Source organism: Fusarium sambucinum, chromosome II (genome assembly GCF_050947815.1).
Source record: "Fusarium sambucinum isolate potato_lamoka chromosome II, whole genome shotgun sequence".
NCBI classification, from domain to species: Eukaryota; Fungi; Ascomycota; class Sordariomycetes; order Hypocreales; family Nectriaceae; genus Fusarium; species Fusarium sambucinum.
In genome coordinates, this window is record NC_139293.1 from 4,730,721 (window position 1) to 4,751,305 (window position 20,585).

The 20,585-nt window shown below is 48.3% G+C and overlaps 9 protein-coding genes across 9 annotated transcripts; 5 read left to right on the top strand and 4 right to left on the bottom strand.

The window, feature by feature from the left end:
- Window positions 1-228: 228 nt before the first annotated feature.
- On the top strand, window positions 229-1,677 carry FSST1_008514 (tubulin-tyrosine ligase family-domain-containing protein; the record flags this gene model as incomplete). Its single annotated transcript, XM_083225404.1, has 1 exon — window positions 229-1,677. The coding sequence occupies one exon, from the start codon at window positions 229-231 to the stop codon at window positions 1,675-1,677; it is 1,449 nt and encodes a 482-aa protein (XP_083084475.1).
- Window positions 1,678-2,561: 884 nt separating this feature from the next.
- On the top strand, window positions 2,562-4,019 carry FSST1_008515 (pyridoxal phosphate-dependent transferase; the record flags this gene model as incomplete). The annotated part of the gene is made up of 1 exon (XM_083225405.1): window positions 2,562-4,019. One exon carries the CDS (start codon window positions 2,562-2,564, stop codon window positions 4,017-4,019), a length of 1,458 nt encoding a protein of 485 aa, XP_083084476.1.
- Window positions 4,020-4,790: 771 nt separating this feature from the next.
- FSST1_008516 (thioredoxin-like protein) lies at window positions 4,791-5,486 on the top strand (the record flags this gene model as incomplete). Its single annotated transcript, XM_083225406.1, has 2 exons — window positions 4,791-4,897; window positions 4,955-5,486. 2 exons carry the CDS (start codon window positions 4,791-4,793, stop codon window positions 5,484-5,486), a joined length of 639 nt encoding a protein of 212 aa, XP_083084477.1.
- A 335-nt stretch (window positions 5,487-5,821) lies between these two features.
- On the bottom strand, window positions 5,822-7,813 carry FSST1_008517 (HET domain-containing protein; the record flags this gene model as incomplete). Its single annotated transcript, XM_083225407.1, has 3 exons — window positions 5,822-5,912; window positions 5,968-7,405; window positions 7,459-7,813. 3 exons carry the CDS (start codon window positions 7,811-7,813, stop codon window positions 5,822-5,824), a joined length of 1,884 nt encoding a protein of 627 aa, XP_083084478.1.
- Window positions 7,814-8,106: 293 nt separating this feature from the next.
- On the bottom strand, window positions 8,107-8,637 carry FSST1_008518 (uncharacterized protein; the record flags this gene model as incomplete). The annotated part of the gene is made up of 1 exon (XM_083225408.1): window positions 8,107-8,637. One exon carries the CDS (start codon window positions 8,635-8,637, stop codon window positions 8,107-8,109), a length of 531 nt encoding a protein of 176 aa, XP_083084479.1.
- Window positions 8,638-10,385: 1,748 nt separating this feature from the next.
- Window positions 10,386-12,179, top strand: FSST1_008519 (uncharacterized protein; the record flags this gene model as incomplete). Its single annotated transcript, XM_083225409.1, has 1 exon — window positions 10,386-12,179. The coding sequence occupies one exon, from the start codon at window positions 10,386-10,388 to the stop codon at window positions 12,177-12,179; it is 1,794 nt and encodes a 597-aa protein (XP_083084480.1).
- Window positions 12,180-12,461: 282 nt separating this feature from the next.
- On the bottom strand, window positions 12,462-14,485 carry FSST1_008520 (amidase; the record flags this gene model as incomplete). The annotated part of the gene is made up of 4 exons (XM_083225410.1): window positions 12,462-13,573; window positions 13,624-14,237; window positions 14,282-14,359; window positions 14,409-14,485. The coding sequence occupies 4 exons, from the start codon at window positions 14,483-14,485 to the stop codon at window positions 12,462-12,464; spliced, it is 1,881 nt and encodes a 626-aa protein (XP_083084481.1).
- A 2,083-nt stretch (window positions 14,486-16,568) lies between these two features.
- On the top strand, window positions 16,569-18,762 carry FSST1_008521 (acyl transferase/acyl hydrolase/lysophospholipase; the record flags this gene model as incomplete). The annotated part of the gene is made up of 2 exons (XM_083225411.1): window positions 16,569-18,539; window positions 18,586-18,762. The coding sequence occupies 2 exons, from the start codon at window positions 16,569-16,571 to the stop codon at window positions 18,760-18,762; spliced, it is 2,148 nt and encodes a 715-aa protein (XP_083084482.1).
- A 23-nt stretch (window positions 18,763-18,785) lies between these two features.
- On the bottom strand, window positions 18,786-19,912 carry FSST1_008522 (chaperonin 10-like protein; the record flags this gene model as incomplete). Its single annotated transcript, XM_083225412.1, has 2 exons — window positions 18,786-19,756; window positions 19,810-19,912. The coding sequence occupies 2 exons, from the start codon at window positions 19,910-19,912 to the stop codon at window positions 18,786-18,788; spliced, it is 1,074 nt and encodes a 357-aa protein (XP_083084483.1).
- Window positions 19,913-20,585: the final 673 nt, after the last annotated feature.

Below are 20,585 nucleotides of genomic sequence, written 5' to 3' on the forward strand. Positions count from 1 at the left end.
CTCTATTGCGTTGTGGCATTTAAAAGAGTCGCGCTGTCACTCACAACTTGGCATTGCAGACATTGCTTTTTTGTCAGTCAAGTACGTACTTGATGATAGCTTCTCGTAATATAGTTGCCGATCACATGGAATCGAGACTCACTCGTCTACCAATCCCCCGTCAGGCTTCCCTCCCTCCAGAAAAAGGCTGCATCACTCGATAAACGACTCCACCAAGCCAAGTCAAACATGCACGTATATGTTCACAGCGCCAACCCCTGGCTAGACCAGCACATTGAGACATGCATAAAACGTCACGTGAAAGACGCTACATGCTACGAAGACTACTCCAAGATCCCTGAAGATGCCGACGCAGTATTCCAGTTTCTCAACGGCTGGGAGCTCAACCACCACTTTGCTGTGCTGAATAGGTCCAAGCACGGCCTGCTCAACGCGTACCCCAACAGCGATGCGCTCGCAAGAAAGGACCACATGGCTAGTGTTGTTGACTACTGGGTTACGAAGCGACCAGATAGTATTCTGAAGGGACATAGCCCCGCTACTGTCAAGTTGTCGCTGGACTATAGCGAGTATGTGGATGATGCGTTGGCAGCGGCCGACGACTTGACTTTACTTTACTCGTTGGAAGATAACGAAGCAAAGGATGCTTCAGAACGAGATTGGTGGATCCTAAAGCCTGCGATGATTGACTGCGGTCATGGAATTCGGATATTCAGTACAATCGATGAGCTGGCTGGCAATCTTGAGCTGGCTGCCGATATCTCGGAGGAGGACGAAGATACAGAAGAAGAAGTCGAGGTCGAAGTTGAAGTCACCAAGACCAAAGATGAAAGCGACTCGGACTCGGATGGGTTTCGACCCAGCCTCTCAACTCCAGGTCTCAACTCGTTGGATGCTCTGATTACCGCAAGTGGAAAACTCTCCATCAATGCTTTAGATAAAGACACCATGAGAGATGCAGAAAAGATACAAAATCTTGTTATCGGCGAGAATGAGAGAATCCCATCGGCTCTTTTGAGGGAGTTTGTCGCGCAGCAGTACATTGTTTCCATTCCTCCAGTGGATGGTAGGAAATGGCATGTCCGCGCATACGTTCTTTCAGTTGGCCGACTCAAAGTACATGTCTTCGATGAAATGCTCACCCTGCTAGCCCTCGACGATTATGAGCCGCCATGGAAGAACCCCAGCCTCAAATCCTCTCTTACCAACACCGCACTGCAAGAGGAAGAAGAGTTCATGAGCAAAGAGTCGATGCGAGATTTCTGGAAAATGGATGACGATCTACTGCCTGGTGATTGGAAGAAGAGTGTCTTCGACCAAGCATGTCAGATTTCGGGAGAACTCCTACGCGCAGCTGCCCATACCATGGCGGACAAGTTCACACCCTTAGATAAGTGCTATGAGCTCTTTGCCATTGACTATCTCATCGACACAAAGGGAACAGTTTGGTTGTTGGAGGTCAATGAAACACCAGCGTTCTATGAACAGGGTTACGCTGGGGAGTTGGCACAAAGACTAATGGAGTCGGTGATTTGTGTGACATTGGAGCATATGGGGCGGGCTGACTTGAGTGATGAGAAGAATGCGAAGGCTAGAGGGCGCATGGTGGAGGTTTTAGATGCAAGCAAGGAGTTGGCCAAGAGTAACATTACTGAGATTTTGCCAGGGGCGATTTGACACTTTCGCCATGGTGTGCAAGAGAATGATGAACGACGTGGTTGGCAATTGGGAGAAAAGTATTGTATTTTGTTTCTTCATTCCTAATTTCTTATGCAGAACATTCTTAGATCATAGAGCGCATAGATCCGAGATTAAATATAAATCCTTTTTCGATATCTCAAGGCTATCTTCTGGTGTTTTCTTTTGATCCATATCAACTCGATGTGTCCTAAGATAACCTGACAAAGCTTGATTGGATACCTTGTGCTTACTGATGGCAAGATCCATTTATTAATTATTTCTGTTGCCTTCACTCCAGAAGTCGGATAGTCAGAACACTTGGATAACCGTTCCATGCGCTTACACGTACTAAAATGGACTGTTATTGCTGCAAAAGTGAGTTTGGGTAAATGTTGGTGCGACATGTTCATTGTACCGTGTCACATTATACTACCAATGCGCAAGCATTTCCATTGCCATCATTCACAAATGTTTCAAACACATGCATGTAGTCCAGCTTATCAAGAGTCTCACCCCGTGTGAGAAATTGGTGGCTCTCGCAAAATTACCCAATGCGGTAAACAATCATCAAGGGCGCGCTGACAAGATGGACCTATGCAAGACCTGCCCCAGTTGATCAACCTATCATAGCTGAGGATAGCTGGATAGCCCTTTTACATCTGACGGATCTACATTATTTTCGAAAGGCGCACTGATGACATGTCGTGTAGGGCAGAATATACTCCACAAATGCGGGTGGAATCACAGTTATAGTAGCACTATCGGGTTATACGTGGCGGTTTGGGACAGAAAACAAGAGCCTTTAGGAATATAAGTTCGCGAATGCGCAACCTTTGATACTAGACAATTCAAAACATCTACCATCCCACACTGCAATCATCATGGACTCACTTCACCAACCAGACGAGCTTGAAGCTGTCTGTACAGCTGTCCAATCCATCATCCACCGCCTTGGCTCAACAACTCAAGATGTAAAAGACGATCCAATCATCAAAGTCGCAGAGCCAAAAGATGTCCCCTACCTCAAGAAGATAGGCACCCCTGGTGCAGCGCACTCGATCGACCAAGTCCTCGATGAGGCATTTGCGGCATTCGACCACCGCATGCGCGTCAATCATCCTCGCTTCATGGGCTTCATTCCTTCGCCTACATCACCAATCGCTTGGTTAGGAGATATTGTAGCCAGCGCTTTCAATGCCCTAGGCGCTTCAAAATTGCAGGCCTCGGGCCCAGTGGTGATTGAGAAGACTCTGATCGAGTGGCTGGCTTCACAAGTCGGATTCCCTTCAACTGCCGGTGGTATTTGTGTTTCCGGTGGTTCAATGGCGAATTTGATGGGTATTGTACTCGCTCGCGACCGCTTTGTGCCACATGGCGAATCGCACAAGGGCGTTGTTTATCTCTCTGACCAGACTCATTATTCTGTCGCCAAAGCCCTGCGTTTACTCGGTTTCGGCAAAGGGCAAATTCGAACTTTGCCTGCTAGCAAGTCCTTTAAATTCAACACGAGCCTTTTGGAGAAGACGATACACGAGGACCGAAAAGCAGGCCTTGTGCCTTTTTTGGTGGTTGGCACTTGCGGAACAACCAATACTGGCGCCATCGACCCGTTGGAACAACTCTCGGAGATATGCAAAAGGGAGCAACTTTGGCTGCATGTAGATGGTGCATACGGCGCCTCAGCGACTCTCTCGACTACACGTTATGAAGCGGTAGATGGTCTCAAGTACGCCGACAGTATGTCATGGGACGCACACAAATGGCTCTTCCAAACCTACAGCTGTGGATTGTTGTTAGTCAAGGACAAGGCCAACCTGGTGCGAAGCTTTGCAAATGAGGGCGATTATCTACGCGACGGCGTTGCGATAGAAGATGAGGAAATTCCCAACTTTTGGAATTACAGTATGGAGCTTACACGTCCTGCATCGCGGGCGATGAAGCTGTGGTTCACACTGCGGGTTATTGGCGTGGAGAGGCTAGGAAAGATGATTGATCATGGGTTTGATCTGGCAGAGAGAGCAGAAGAAGAATTGCGTAAGTTGAATGATTGGGAGATTGTCAGCTCGGCGAGTCTGGGAGTCGTGACATTTCGACATGCACGAAAGGGGTTGAAAGAAGATGAATTGGAGGTGATCAACACTGGAGTATCAAAAAGCCTGATTTCAAGCAACATGGCTGGTATCTTGACTACAAAGGTCAGAGGAAAAGTGGCCTTGAGAATTTGCGCATTGAGTCCGCAGTTAGCGCTCGATGACATGTCGGAGATAATCAGAGAGGCTGATGCGCTGGCAAAAAGAGGGACGCAAAATGGCAATGGAGTGGCACAGACTAGAAGCTAGACTAGATTATTAATATGGACAGATCCTTATCAATCTACTACTGTAAAAGTACGTACATCATCGTGTTGTGAAAGATGGTGTGATGTCGCTGATAAGATTGAAAGGGCGAAAGTCGGTATTCCGAACCGAAAGAGTCCGAAGCCGGAAGTAAGAGAGTAAAGACAACTGATTGGACAATCAAAGGTTACAATTTGGAATCAATTTTCAGATGCCGATGGAAAGTGGACAAGGATCAAGGTTTTCAGCTTAGCACGTGTATTTGCGCCGCACTGCAATGCACTGTATCGCAGGTATCGTTTTAGTTGCCTTTAGTGGGTGAATTAGTGGGCGGAGAGTGCGGCATTGACTTGACATGACGTGACAACATGGCAAAACAAAAATAATAAAAAAGTCCACACTTGCGTCACCGCCAATCCAACAATTCTTTACTCTATCGCCAACGCTAATTACCTAAAATGTTGGAATCAGGCAACTCATGGCGGTAACGGTTGAATAACTGTGCACCTGTCGGGTAGAGGTACTGTACGCGTTATCCCTTATCGGCGAGGCCATCGTTATCTCAACCGCGCTAAAATTGAATGATTTCCACCTTCCACCTCCTTCCACCGGCAACAAGAGTCAACAGAGGCAAAGACCCCTGATGAAGCTCCACTGTCCTTGCTTTTTTCCTGAGCCTTCTTAATCGCGTCCATCGAAGCTTCTCTCCTGATTCTTTCTCTTCTTCCTTTCTCTCCTCAGATTCTTCAATCAACCCAAACAAACACCATCACAATGTCTCAAGCTTTCGTTCAGCGCCCTGCGCCCGAGTTCACTGCCACTACCCTCTTCCCCGGAGGTGAGTTCAGGGACATCAAGCTCTCTGACTTCAAGGGACAATGGTAAGGAAGAACCTGACTGCACACCCTGATGGTCCAACCCGTTGCTAACTTTTCTAGGGTCGTCCTCCTCTTCTACCCCATGGACTTCACCTTCGTCTGCCCTACCGAGATCATCCAGTACAACAACGCTCTCGACCGCTTCAAGGAGATCAACACCACCGTCCTCGGTGTCTCCACCGACTCCCACTTCACCCATCTTGCCTGGGTTGAGAAGCCCCGCAAGGAGGGTGGTCTCGGTCCCGACCTGGAGCTCCCCCTCATCGCCGACAAGTCCACCAAGATTTCTCGCAACTACGGTGTCCTGATCGAGGACGAGGGTATCGCTCTCCGTGGTCTCTTCATCATCGACCCCAAGGGTGTCCTCCGCCAGATCACCGTCAACGACCTTCCCGTCGGCCGCGACGTCGAGGAGACCATCCGTCTCGTCAAGGCCTTCCAGTTCACCGAAGAGTACGGCGAGGTGTGCCCTGCTGGCTGGCAGGAGGGCGGAAAGACCATGAAGGCCGACCCCAAGGGCAGCCTCGAGTACTTTTCCGCCCAGGGAGAGAATGGTGAGTCTGAGTCTCGCAAGCGACCCAGGACTGATTAAGAGCTGGGACTTGACAACAAAACAAGAATATGTTTGACTAAGATTTGTATTATTACAGGAGCTAAGGCATAGATGTTAGATACCTCCAATGAAACCCGAATTCCCATCAACACCCGCTCTCAGTAAAAGAGAGTACACCACAGCTACTGGCTTAGCATGACGGACGACCCAACACGCGATTGACGAACATGTACGAACGGGAGACGAAACACGATAAAATACCACAATACATACCGCTTGTGTCGAGTGCAGTGGTCGCCTAGGATGGCATGCAATGAAGATAGACTTAGACTAGACTATAGACGTTTGTTGACGACTGATTGACCAACCCTCTACTACTTCAGAGTGAAGACCTGCCCTTCGTCGCTTCCACTGATGATGCCCTCCATTGCCTCTCCATTCATCACACCGTGACAATACGCGTCCCTGTCAAAACAAATTAGTACCCTTGTCGCAATCTCACATTTCGCGTTTCACTTACCCAATAAACTTGTACCCATCGTCGTGCCTTTCGCTCTTAGGTCGCAAAACGCACGGCCATTGGAGACCCATCACCACAGCAATAACGTCCCCTTCCAAGACTTCGTGATGGGCCAGCCCCATGTGTCCACTGTCGGTAACGATAAATCGTCGCTCGCAATACGCACCCAAAACTTCTTGCAACCACGTCATGTCTAGGCCGACTTTATACGTCTCTGCAAGGGCTTCATCCCGCTTTTCTTCTTCTTCGGGGGTTCTCATTGGCATTTGCGTATTGTCGTAGAATTGCATGTACTTTGCTGTGTATGTCTCCAACGATGTATCCTTTTTCTTTAGACCTGCGGGAAACGGGAGGCCGCCGATCAAGGTGAGTCCGAACGCCGTCTCAACGTCTTCGCCCGTTGGGTAAGCGGATAACCGTTCCATACAGGCGATGTAGACTTCCCGAAGATGGCTCTCTTGGAAGAGTTCACCAAAATGTCGATACTGGTTCTTGTACGTCACTCGACCAATAACTTTACCTTTCACAGCCAACGAGCGAGGCTCTTCTGTAGGGATATAAACATGCTCCCCATTCGGGTTGCCTTCCGTTTTGAAGGGTGCACCGATACCCCATGCGCATCCTGTTCCTGTGTCAAGTCTCCAGTCAGGAACCCAACTCGGCCATTCAGCCTCATCGTTCCTCTGTCGCGCAGACCAAATGACATTGAGGTCTGACCTGGGATCTGACTTGATAATTTCGTCGGTCGCTTGCGTAAAGACATCCACAAGAGACATGGAGTAATTGACTGCCATGCCTTTATTGCCCCAGTATCCACGATCAACGTCGCTGATACCCAATAGCGCAAATACCTTATCTCTAGGATCTGTCGCGAGACGAGGTCGTAGATTTTCGAGAAGATCGCGCAAGCTCCATTTGCACGTCGGGTGTGCAGATCGGTTAAAAAGACTGGGATAATACTCGCTGCCTTCTCTCATACGCCACGCAATAGTCGACATTTGTCCCGCCAGACTTGCCCCGTGTACTTCTCGTTGGTGATCCTGATGAATGGCACCAGCCTTGTAGCAGTACCATCTCGCAGCAGCGCTGACATGCTCCCAAGGGATACTGTGCGGTCCGCAAATCACAATTGCTTTGCGAGCTTGGATGATCTCTTGGACTGTCCACATGCGTTGGTACCAAGGTCTGTCGAAGAAGTCGACGAAAGCAGTCCAGGAATCAGCATCATCGAAAGGGATGCCCAGTTCTCGAGATTGTTCAGTGGTTAGTGCCTCGGTGCGCTCAAGCTTGGTCTTTTCGTGTTCCTCGCCATAACTGTCCCAGCGAAACATGTTTGTTGCTGTGGGAAGTGCTACATCGCCAACCTTTTTGACAAAGCCGATGGCCAGTTCTGTGTTATCCACTGCTGGGCCTAACCAAGCGACGACCGTTTCTGCTTCTGCGAAAAGTCAGCTTTACTGGACTATACTCATCCATTAAGGACAGACTCACTGTCATAAATCTCATTCATCTTGGAGACTTGCTCAGACTTTTCGGCGATATCCTCTTGGTTGATGCAGATTTGATCAATCCACAAAGGCTCGCTCTGACGAGACTTTGTGATTTCGGCCAGCGCTTCATGAAGGGATTTCGTGATGCTGAGTATCTCTCCATCGCAGGGGACCTCGATTCTTTCAACCGCATCTCCCCAACAATAAGATAACGCCGTGTATGTGGTGGGGTTTTCTGGATCGAGTGTTACGTTCTTGATGCTGGCTTCGAGCTGTTGTTCGTCTGGTCCGCTTGTCTTGAATGCGACAAGGCGAATCTCGGATTTGGAGACTGGTTTATATGTATAAGCACTCATGATTATAAGGATTTGCTAGACGGGATAGTTGTGAGATTAGAATATAACAGACAATCGCAGTATATGAGGTTTTTCTCCTCTTCTAAAGAAGGTTGTCGGTAGGATTGTGGCAGTGAAAAAACATAGCCACTAGAGGCCTCTATGCAGGTCAGCCGTGATGCCTAGATCAGGCCTGCCGAGTGGATATGATGCCTAACAGATAGATTCGATTGAATGAATAGAACGCGGCCACATACTTGAGTCCCAGTTGCAACGACGCGCTAATACAGTCATTCCCCGCTAGCCAGCTGGCATTAAACACCATTGACTACCTCATCCGGTTCTTCCCAATCATCCGAAAAGCTATACGACTCAAAACATGTTCCTATAGCTCCTTCTGTATCGTAGAACACAAATTCACAAGTTCCCTTTCTTCCATGCCATATACCTGACTGCAGAACCTCAAACCCACGTCTTTTGAATTCTTCCTTGCGTTGCTGCTGTGGAACATGATTGCAATCAAAAGCCACATGGTGAATTCCTTGTCCGCCTCTGTCGAGAAATTCTTGCATAATTGATGGCCCAGAAACAGGCTGCATGATCTCCCATACCATGTCGCCTGTGTCTGCAAAGGCGACTAGTAGTTCGAACTCTGCAGGTTGGCCGCGGAAATAACGATTAGACACCGTGTTTGAGTTGAACTCGAAGATACGGAACGGGCCGACGCCGAGTTTTGTGAGTTCTGAGATTGTCTTTTTGCAATCTGAAGAGACAATGCAGATTTCAACTACCTTTCCCAAGAAGGAAGTAGACTGAGTTGATGTAACGGACGTAATAAGATCCATCGTTGAGTTTGTGAATGCAATCAAAGGTGCGGCAGAATCAATTACTTGAAGTTGAGATTCTTGAGGCATTTCTTTTTTTATACGATCAATACTCGAGGGCGTCATCTCACGTTATGTTCGTTACTGAGGGCGTCATATTATGCTACGTCATTGCTATTGGGTGTTCATCTTTGAAGGTTTGTTCTAGTCTTTTTGTGAGCTGTATCTAGTCTAGTTTCTTCGTCGGGATTTACAAGCGAACACCACATGTTTCTTAAGTTTGGGCTGAGACTACCCTAGAACACAGATCTTCAATTGATTGACGATGCCAATGCTAGATTTGCAACACGTGAGTATCTTCTGTAAACGTTCTTGGGTTACCAATTCATCGTGAAAAAGATTCTTCGCAAACTTCGCTTACCCTATGCAGAAGTTGGCAACTCCCCTGTCAATGAGTGCTGACCAAGGTTTGTGGGCATGTTTCAGCTCCAACTCCACTGTCCAAGTCAACCCCAGCTCTTAAAAAACGGGGTTAAGACAGACTTGTGGCGCGCATGAACCTGACAAGAAATGTAGTCTTGGTTGCGAGCCAAAGCAATACCTACATATAAGAAAATGCCTTGGCCTAGCCAAATCTGCCTTGCAATTACGTAACCCTAGAGAATGTCTGTTCCTCTCCAATTAAACATTTATAGGTACTACTTTGCCGTCAATGGCATGGTCTCAGTGACTGCAGTAGCAATATAGATGCCTCGACAGGCTTCGACTGATAGAGTCTAGTGGATACAAGACTGTGGCTTGATCCCGAGAAAAAGAAAACAATTGAGGCCCCTGAGCCACTATTTAATCAATCTCAAACTCTTCTCGTAAAGTGAGGACAGCTTGGCGGAAAGGCATCGTTCCCGTTACAGGACCGGCAGAGATGAAACTTGACATCTGTTCCCAAACGCTAGTAATAGTAAGAGACTTTCGTATAGATATCAGGAATTCTGTCTTCTCCAAGAAAATGTTCCAAGGCTGAAACGAAGAAACGGGGTCGCGTTGGCCGGGACCTTGGTCTTCCGCTGCGGCCAGGGGTTCGCCAAGCCATCTAGACCCGATATGGAGGCCCAAGTTTCAAGGTTAATGTTAACAACCATAAGCTTAAAGCTGTAGATAAGCTTGATAAGAGTAGGGTCCAAGTGAAATCGCAGGGGTTGTTCTCTTGGTTGAATCATTGCCGAGACGAGAGATCCTAATCGCCAAGACCCTCCTCCAAACACACATCTCCATCTCTGTCTGAGCCCCTTGAGGCCTGCTCCCTTGCATGCGGCACAAGCTCTTTCCGAGCTCAGCTAGAACCTCGTCATTGAGGAGCTGTGCAGTCAAAGCTGGGATGAGACTGGATGAATCATGCCATATTATCAACGACAAGCACATACTGGACACGGATTACAGTAGCCGGTCCGCAGCCACGTCTCATAGTCAAAACAGTCACAGCGTAAACCCCCATGCAACAAAACATCATGACCCCAAATGGGAAAGATTAAACTTCTTCTTATTCCTCGCTTTTAGCCTGTGACTTCCCTTTCATCCTCCTTCCCTTTTCTCTCTCTTTCTTTCATACTCGCCTGGTGTGTGTATCATTCATTCCATTCTCAATAATCCTCTTAATTACAGTCGTTAATTTGTCTCTCCTTTTTCTTTCTACCACGCGAGCTGGTATCGCAAACTTAACTTCCTAATCCGTCCATCCCTAGCGACTACGTCGATCTTCCGCTTCAGTGGCAATGCTTCTATCAACATTCCTTTCGGTGTCGACCTTGGCTGGCCTAGCGGCAGCCTCACCACCTTTCTTTCGAAGAAACCCACCACCCGCCGAGGCAGTTTGCGAGCCTGTCACCGAGACAGTGCACCTACCTGCCGAGACGGTCCACGAGACAGAGACAGTACATCTACCTGCCGAGACAGTTCATGTGACCGTCACAGAACATGCGGTAGTAACAGAGATCCAACACGCTACCGTGACAGAGGTTCAACATGTCGAGGTTCCTGTCGAGCATTTAGTTACCTCGGTCGTTGAGGTCGAGGTTGAGAAGCCTGTCACAGTGGTTGAGACTGTCCACCAGACCATTGAACAACCTGTAACACTGATCCACACTTCAGTCGTTGAGGTTGAGAAGGAGGTCAAGGTTACTGAGACTTCCGTTGTCCACCAAACAATCGAGCAGCCCGTTACAGTCGTCCATACATCAGTGGTGGAGATCGAGAAGGAGATCGAGAAGCCTGTCACTGTTGTCGAGACTATCCACCAGACCATTGAACAACCCGTGACTCTCATTCACACTTCAGTTGTCGAGGTCGAGAAGCAGGTCATGGTTACCGAAACCTCAGTCGTTCACCAGACCATCGAGCAGCCAGTCACTCTCATCCACACCGCAGTCGTTGAGGTGGAAGTCGACAGGCCCGTCACAGTTATCGAAACTTCTGTTCACGAGGTTGAGAGGCCTGTCACCGTTATCCACACATCTGTCGTGGAGAACACTGTCGTTCATACATCGGTTGTCGAGGTACCAGTTGAGAAGCCAGTCGAGGTGCCCGTCACACTGGTCCACACTCAAGTTGTTGAGGTGCCAGTCGAAAAGCCAGTTGAAGTACCTGTAACAGTGGTCCACACTCAAGTTGTCGAGGTTCCTGTCCAAGTTGTTCACACACAGACCGTTGAGCAGCCAGTTGAGGTTCCAGTCGAGGTCATCCACACAGTTGAAGTCGAAAAGCCCGTTGAGGTTATTCATACTGTCGAGGTTGAGAAGCCCGTCCATGTTACTGTCATCCATACAGTTACCGAGCAGGCTCCTGCCCATCCTGTAGCACCTGCCCCTACACAACATCCAGTTGTCGAACCACCAGCTGAGCACCCAGTCGCTGAGCCTCCTGCCGAGCATCCGGCTCAACCGCCTGCTGAACACCCTGTGGTAGAGGTGCCAGCTACTATCACGACAGCCATTACACCAATGCCGCCTACTCATGAGACTGCCATTGCCGAGATGCCAGTTGCTCCCGAGCATCCTGTTGAAGAACCTGCGGCTCCTGAACACCCCGTCGTCGAAGAACCCGCCGCTCCTGAGCATCCCGTCGCTGAGGAGCCTGCGGCACCGGCAGCACCTGAACACCCTGTTGCAGAGGAGCCAACTGCGCCGGAACACCCAGTGGCTGAAGAGCCAGCGGCACCTGAGCACCCAGTGGCCGAGGAACCTGCAGCGCCCCCCGCCATGGCTCAACATCCTGGTGCTGAAGCACCAACTCACGAAGCACCAGCAGCCGAAGTCCCAGCTGCGGAGCACTCAACAGCACCAGAACACACCGTCATGGAAGAGCATGGCGGTGAGATGGCTATCGGCGAGGCGATGAAGCATCCCCCATCGTCCAAGTACTCAGCTGTACCAGAGTTGGTCGCCGACGCGCCTCCTCACCCCGCAGCTGATGACATCCCAGTCCTTCTACCTTCGGGCGGAGTTACTGGAAAGAACGCGACAGTCGCGCCAACATATCCTGGGCGAAGGGCGATTGTTCGCAGGTGGTAGTCAGATAATCAAAAATGAGCGTTTACATGGTTTGATGGGAATGTTAGATGTGCATAGAAAGAAAGACATTAGTACAGCCAAAATAATATGATCTGGACCTATTTGGCCTGGGATAGTCTTAATTAGGATGAATAAATTACAACTTGACGTCAATATCTTCTTCTCTTGACATTGCTCTCTTCTGATACTTGTAAACAAATGCACTTTTTACTCATTATTAGACACTTTCTAAACATGCCTTCCACCCTTGGGTATTCCTTAACTCCACCCGACAAAAAGAACTCAGACACTGTCCGAACTATAGTTCTTCTCTTGGCTCTGAGCCACGTTCTTGGCTTGGCTCAGTATATCTTCCCAGATAGGTGGCCTGCACCTTTTGTCACTTCCCACAGCTTCAGCCTCCGCACCAAACTCCAGAAGAGCTTTCTCGCTACACCATTCGCCCGTCGCCATCAACCCAACAGGAACCTTCCCGGTAGTATTCTCATCAGCCTCCTCACCTGCTGGTTTTTTACCCATTGGTACAACAAACCCAGCAGGAATAGATAAAGAAGGCATGCCGCAGAAGTTGGCCAGCCAAACGTATGTCATGCTCTCTATTGTCAAGTCTCCATCGCTGAGCCCATAATTAAGCTCACTCGCACCGCGTCTTATTCGCGCGCCACCACAAGCTGTTGTCGGTGTAATTATTATCATGCCGGGGTGCATCTGCCAAAGATGTGCAAGATGCTGCATTAATAGGTTCCGAAGTTTTTGGGCCAAGACATAGTCTCCTGCTGGTGTTGTACGGCCCATGGCAAGCAGAAGTTTGTTCGCAGCTGTTGTATTTGCTGATTCTGGGAGGAGGGACGCTGCGTCCGCCAAGACAGTCATGGCATGAGCGGTCTGCCCTTCTTCTGTGAATGGAATGGTAATAGGGACAATCTCGTAGTTGTACTCTGTACAGAGCTTATCGATCATTCTTCTGGTAATTGCCTGAACGCCTGGAGATGCAAGGTCGAACCACGGTTGGTAGATGCCGAGTAGCTTTGCCAAAGGCCTTGAAGGCTCTCTGTAAAGACGGGGGAAACGAGATGTCGGATGAGGATCAGCGATGACATCGTAGACTGTAGCGAGAGAGTGCATGTCTGCTGCTATAGGGCCTTGAACACAGCACGTTGGTGCAAGATTTGGCGTCGGGAATGAAGAGAGACGTCCATGAGTAGGCTTCAGACCAAAGACTGAGCAGTAAGAAGCTGGAATTCGAATACTGCCACCTGCATCACCACCCAGGGCGATAGGGATCAAGCCTGCACCAACTGCGTACCCAGCACCAGAGGAACTTCCGCCTGAATAGTAGCCCGAGTTGAAAGGGTTGAGCGGTGTGCCGTGGTTGGGATTGTTGCCTGTGGTATCTTCGCATCACGTCAGTAAGCCAAACAAGCTTGGGAACGCATTTACATACCCATTCCAAATTCATGCATATTAAGCTTTCCCAAAACAATCACGCCTGCATCTTGAAGCTTTCTCACGCACCAATTCGTGATAGAACCAGTGCTGACTGCCTTTCCAGCATAGTTATTATTGGAACCCATCGTCATCTCATATCCATCCATATCAAAATCATCCTTGATAGCAGCAGGTACACCATCAAGAGGACCAAGAGGTCTTCCCTCACGATATCTAATAGTAGATTCCTCCGCTGCTTTTAGAACAAGGTCGACTCTTGTGCTGATCCAGGCTGTGGAGTGTTTGCCCTCAGGGCTGGTATCCCGGCGGATAAGCGGCAACAAGGCGTGGGTAACATCAATGGGAGTGGCTTTCCCGGACAAATACAGTTTTCTGTAATCGGTGACTGAGTAATATGGTGCTTCTAATGGTGCTTCCTCGATGACGGACTCTGGAGGGGTTACGGCTTGCTGGCTCTCAAGGTCTGCTTGTGTGGTGGTGTTGGGTAGTGGGATCACTGCCGGGTCGTATCGTGCCTCATACACTTCTAAAGACTCCCGAATGTTTCTTAATGATCCAAATCCTGCATTTTGCCAGACTAATTCGCGGATGAAGCGGATCAAGTTTATTCTTGACGGGTCAGCAGTGTCCAGGGCAGTCAAGTGACAACCTACATAAATGCGACAAAGACTAATATAGAGCCACTCAGTACTGGATTATCGAGTTTTCGCTTTTGTATTATTGTCTCTGGGCTGTCATATGTTAAACCCTGTTGTAAAAATCGTTGAAATGGCCACTGACCCTTGTTGTGGCTTTGGGTAGTCAATAAATCGCGGCTCTTCGCTGATCCCTCTGGAACATGTAGTGGCCACAGTCATGTTTGTATCGTAGCTTGTCAACTGAAACGCCGGTAGTACTAGTACAGTTGCGTAGTTGAAGAATAGCAAGAAGGGAAATAATAATTAATGGCTTTGCGGCAGGAAATTAGATCATGCAGATCACAGACCCCAGGGTATGATGACTCGTTTATAACAACAGAAAGAAGCAACGCCAGGCATGCAAGGATGGCACAAGGTTGCTCAGGAGAATAAACAAGCGAAAGTAGCTAACAAAGACGAAGCGACGAGGTCTCAAAATAGAACAGTTAACAAACTCTAGCTCTCGCTCACTAAACCAGATTCTAATGTCCAGCTTGCATCTATAAACCGGTATGGGGTTATGACTTGGCTAGCCTTATGCAAGATATGATCTCTTTGGGAATAGCAAATATGCATCAACTACAGAGCCTCAGCCTGTAAACGTTGCGCCAGCGCATCATCGGTGACCAAAACTCAGATAAGCTTAGCTGATTCAGACATGGTCTGATTGACGCTGACATTTTCTCCTTAGTGTCTTCGGCAGCGCCGAGAGAGATGGCTAAGTAGAACAGATATGGTGTTGTTGGGAGTGAAGTGGCTTTGCTTGATTGGGGAGATCTGGACTAGATTTCAGCTGCGTCGTGGTATGCATGAATATTGGTCCCGCATTGGGGGCTTGGATCAGATCAGTACACAGACATTTGGATGATGGACTGTGTGTTAGGTTCAGTTTGCACAATTGAACTTGTCCAAATGCAAATACCTCAATTCTCCATCTACGTACTAACGTAGTCTTGTTTATCTACTCTCGATCAGCCATGCTCCCCATTTTGACAGCAGCTACAGTATGCTGTGCTGTCAGTTCCATCACTAGTTATCGATCAAGGCGGTACAGTAAATTTAGCGGTTCAGATCCTCCCTGAATAGTGCCTTGGCACTGTCAATAATCTGCTGCACGTCTGCGGTCTGGACCCTCTTGGCTGCCTCACTGACAAACGCGATCCTTCAGATAAACAAAAACGCAAAGAATTCACCAACGGCTTCGACTTTGAAATGCTGGAACGAATCAGAGAAGTTACCAGCAAATGTCAGGCACCAGTCAACTGAAGCTTTTCTCTATGTGGGATAATGGTAGTTAGATTTGGTCGGGCGTGGCTTGCGTCGTTATAACCGATGCCTTCTTTCAGTAATTAACCCAGAGATATCTAGCCTCATTTGGAAGCAATGCTCCGAGATATTGGATAGAGAATTCTTTGTTTTGTTTTCCACTTTCGCAAAGACAGTAGTTCAGTTGAGAGGCCGTAGCAAATGTGAACTTCTCAATGGGTTGCTTGCTTCTTTAATTCACTGTCTTGTCTTGACCGCTCGCTAATCAGTGCACTGAGACCACTAAAAAGGAACCGGGGTCCAGGGTCTAACAGACAGACTGCAGCGTTGCGGGTGAGAGGCAGATCTTTATGATTTGACACAAAGTAACAGCCATAAGGGAAGCCAGTTAAGGGCATAATTACATAAGGTTCATATATCAGCATCATTGCCGCTACGATATATGATTCTAGTATCATTACAGCAAAAAGATATGCCATCGCTTGTTTGCAATCGTTTTTATAGGAACAGCCCGATGCGGGGGTCGAACCCGCAACCTTGAGATCGCGTACTCGTAAGAGTCTCACGCTCTACCGATTGAGCTAACCGGGCGTGGCTCTGATTGTTAAAAGTTGTGGTCAAATCGTAATCTATACACATAGTACTGATGGAATGCTCGAACTGTCAAGCTTCGACTCGCCACAAGACAGAGACAGTTGTCAAGAGGCATTCATGTCCAGTAGCTTCCCAATGTAGCTTGAGTAGATCATCACAGTTCATGGATTATTCGATATAAACCTCAAAGCCTATCCACTGCACGTAGGTACTTATACTATGTACACTCTATCATTATAGACACTGAACAAGCCCACGTGTTAGTCTGCATTTCAACCAATGGTTGCTGGATCTGAAGCTAACTCGGAAAGGTCAGCAATGACGCAAAGACTTACGTCGCGCTGTTTACTTCCATTTGGAGACCTCACCTTTATGTGCCTTTTCCCCTAGAGAAGTGACCAACATGGTCATCTTGACATCAATTCGCAAGTCTCCAGCTTATCTTTACGCCAAAACGTATTGCCTCTGCGCATTGGTCTCTCTCGTCCAAACAACGCCCATCTCATCACGATTCCGAGCAGCCAATAAAACAATACCAACGAGGTTTAAGAATGGAAAGCCGTTGACATCCCCAATAACTCCGGACGTCATAAAACAGGTCCCTCCCGATGAGTCGAAAAAGACTTTGTTATCCAAGAAGGCGACACGTATTGTTGACCGATGGTATGCCAGAGTTGCCGACTTGGCTTCATTGAAGACGTCACTAAAACGGGATGAAACGGATGTCGCGACGTATCCTGAGTTAAAATGGGATGCGGAAGTCCGTCATGGCTCATCTCTGCATCCCCAAGAGCGAAAATTTATTGAGTTGCGAAAACTGAGGATCTCATCTCAAGGTGAAAACTCATTGCATCATTTTCTCGATCTTCCACCAGGCGAGGAAGTCGACCCGAGAGATGTTCCCTCCATCTCCTTAGGTGGCTCAGGTGGCGGCTACAGGGTTATGTACGGCTTCGCAGGCTTCATAGCCGCTGCCAAAAATTCGGGCTTATGGGATTGCATCACCTGGACTGCTGGAGTAAGTGGGAGCTGTTGGACGATAGCAGCGTACTACACCATTGCCCGGCACGATATTTCCAAGCTTGTCGACCATTACATGACCGTAGCAAGTGAGCTCGCGCATCCGATGAGCATTTACGCTCTTGACAAAGTTGCGCGAAGTAAGAGAGGCACATACTTTCTGATCGGCCCTCTTGTGAGCAAAGCCCAGAAGAACATCATTGGATTGAGTGTCATGGATCTTTATTCTACTCTCACAGCAACATACCAGTTTTTATCGCGGGAATCGAAAGGAAGATTGAGTAAAGCCACATTCCAATGGTCTAAGATTTGGCAAAGGTCGGGAATCAACAACGCGCTTGAGCCAATGCCTATTCTCGCTGCCGTCAGACGTGTCCCGAGATACTCATACCAAGCAAAGGCCATTTCTGCTAAGGCCACGACTATCCAGAACGATACTACCGCAAGGGACTCGACTGTGATATGCGGTACCTCCGAAGCCAAGTCCAAGTCCAGTTCCAAGAAGTATTTCCAGTACTTTGAGATTTCACCTTTAGAGATAGGCAGCCCAGATCTGAATCGATACGTGCCCACTTGGTCATGGGGACGTACTTTCATTTCCGGTCATTCGGTTGACCGTCGCCCGGAGCAATCTTTCTCGCTCTTACTGGGGCAATGTACCAGTGCACCGGCGGGGCCGTTGACCGAGTGTATCAAGGCTCTGCTAGTCTCAATCCCAAAAGATACGATAATGGCACGCTTGGTAGTGATGTTCAATAGATTCTTACAGTCGAAACGATTGGAAGGTCTCTGGGGAAATCCTATTCGGGCAGGTCATGATCCAAATCCCTTCTATGGACTTGAGAAACCTACCATGGCAAGAGAACATACTTCTGAGCATTCCTCGTACAGATCACGATTGACTGAGACTGAGGTTACGAATAGAAGGAGCCTCATGACAATGGTTGACAGTTCCGCCGTTCATCTTTCACCATGGGAAGCACAAGGACGTACAAGGCTGATGGACTGTGGAATGGCCAATAACCTTCCCAACCATGTCCTCGCGAGATCTGAAAGAGGCGTTGACATTTTTATTTCTTTTGATTCGTCATCCGACGTGCAGACCGGAGCAGCTGTGCAGCGTCTCCATCATTTCGCTGCTGACTTTGACTTTGAACTACAAGAAGAAACTCATGTCTTCCACAGTCCGAGTAGGAACATCGACTTGGTTTCAGATGATGGTCTAGAAATCGAATCCCGGTATCTCAGCCAATATGCCAGAGTCTTCCGGGGTAAAAGAGAGAGTGGACAAACCATTTATATCATTTATTGTCCACTCTTGCCCAATGGCGTCAACCCAAACTTCAACCCTTCGGTAAGTCTTGTGTTTTGTTTCTATGATCTGTACTGACTGTCTTCAGACGGCTTCATTCTCAACCTCGACAAACCTCATGTGGACGCCAGACCAAGTCCAGAGCGTACTTGCAACAGCTGAAGCGAACATCACAAATTACGCTTTGGATACCATAAAACGAGTAGTTAGAAATGTTTATGAAGACAAAAAGACGCATAGACAGGCATTAAAGACTATGGATTAATTTATAGATCTATATGTTGGATTCTAAGCTGTAGCTCCAGGTGTTTCGCTCAGAATTGTTAAAAACTTATTAGCTCTCGTCTTGCCATCCCTCAAGCCAAGAAGACCTTCGGAAAGTCCATGCAGACCATTCTTTCCAATAATATACGGATGAGGGGTCAACCAACCCTCACGAAGTCCCCTAGAGAACGCAGCAGCCCATGCCAAACCGAGCATCTTATCCTTCTCATTTTCCTTGTGCACCTGGCCGACCATAGACCAGACGACCTCAACGCTGGGGTCAGCACCCTCGACATTTTCCTTCATGAGGATATTCGTCACCCTTGGCTTGCGACCATTGGCGTCGGGAGGACCAGCGATGGCTTGTGTGACGAGCTTGACGGTCGAGTCTTCGGAGACACTGTCAAAAGCCTTCCAGCAGCGACCCTCGGGGGCACCGCTCTTCTTGATAGCGTCCTGGATAGCAGTGACAAGCTTATCTTCCGTGTCGTAAGCAGTGTAGTCGACCAACGCATCACCCTTGTTCTCGTCTAGGAATGGTTTGACGAATTCACTTCGCTGGCTTCCGACAGCGATAATGGGGTGCACATTAGCAGCAGCGGCGAGCTTGATAGCGAAAGCTCCCGTAGCTGTACTAGCTCCATACACGAGTAGAGGACGCTTCTCCTCTGACTTGGCATGTGGTGACCAAGGCTCAGGGATCTGGAGCTCTTGAAACAAAGCGCAGACGGAAGTATAGGCAGCGAGAGGGATAGTAGCAGCCTCCTCATAAGAAATGGAGTCGGGAATGTGGAAAGTAGTGTAGTAATGGGCGATGGCGTACTCTGCGAATGCACCATGGGGAGCACGCATCTCGTGGAAAGCGGCTACGCGATCGCCCTTGTGGAAGCCGACGACGTTTTCACCTACAGCTTCGACAATACCAGCGATATCATCACCACTGTTACCCTCGTTTCCGAGGAGGGCAGGGAGTTTCCAATCCTTGGGGTTTGTGCCTGAAGCCGTGTGAGTTGGTTACATACTGATTAAATGCTATAAATTGACTTACCTGCGACGACAACCTTGATGAGTACCTGTCCTGGGCCAGGTTTGGGAATGGGAGAGTCGACGATCTCGACAGAGATATCCTTCTTGACAAGTGCTTCCTTCATGATGTAGGTATGTAGAGGTACTGTAGTAGGAATGAAGTTCAAGATGGGTTCGACACGATTAATAGATGCGTAGTTAATCATTGCATGTAGTAATATCTACCTTTCTATATACTCGTCGCCATGCCATATTGTACATGACGCCATCGGCACGGCAATGGTAATTAGTAATGCGGAAAGAGTGGATGTTCTCGGGCTACTCTAACAACCCGGACCCATCTTGCCCATAATGATAGTAGCGTTGGATACCAGTCTGCGGAGTGGCGAACTTGTTCTTGGGTCATGATCTTGCGGATGAACAAAAGCTTGACATGTCCATGAAGAGGACTTGTCAGCAACCTGATTTATAACCCATGTTAAGAATAATAATGTTGTAAAATAGACACATGTGAACAGCACTGTCCTTCACTCTCCTTACTTTTATAGTTCGTACCGAGCGCGTATCCTCGTGTTTGGCGCTGTGGAATGTGCGGGGCCTCGGCATATGTACTGCTTAACGTTATGTTCCATCCCCTTCTAGATAGCACTACTACACAGCTTGGCGCCGGAAATGTTTCCAATTTCAAGACTTTGAAGCCGCGTTGCTTCAACACATACATACATTTTGCGATAGTTATGATTGTACAATGAAGCACAGATTGTGTCGGCAGTAAGACCAACAATGCAATGGTCACTG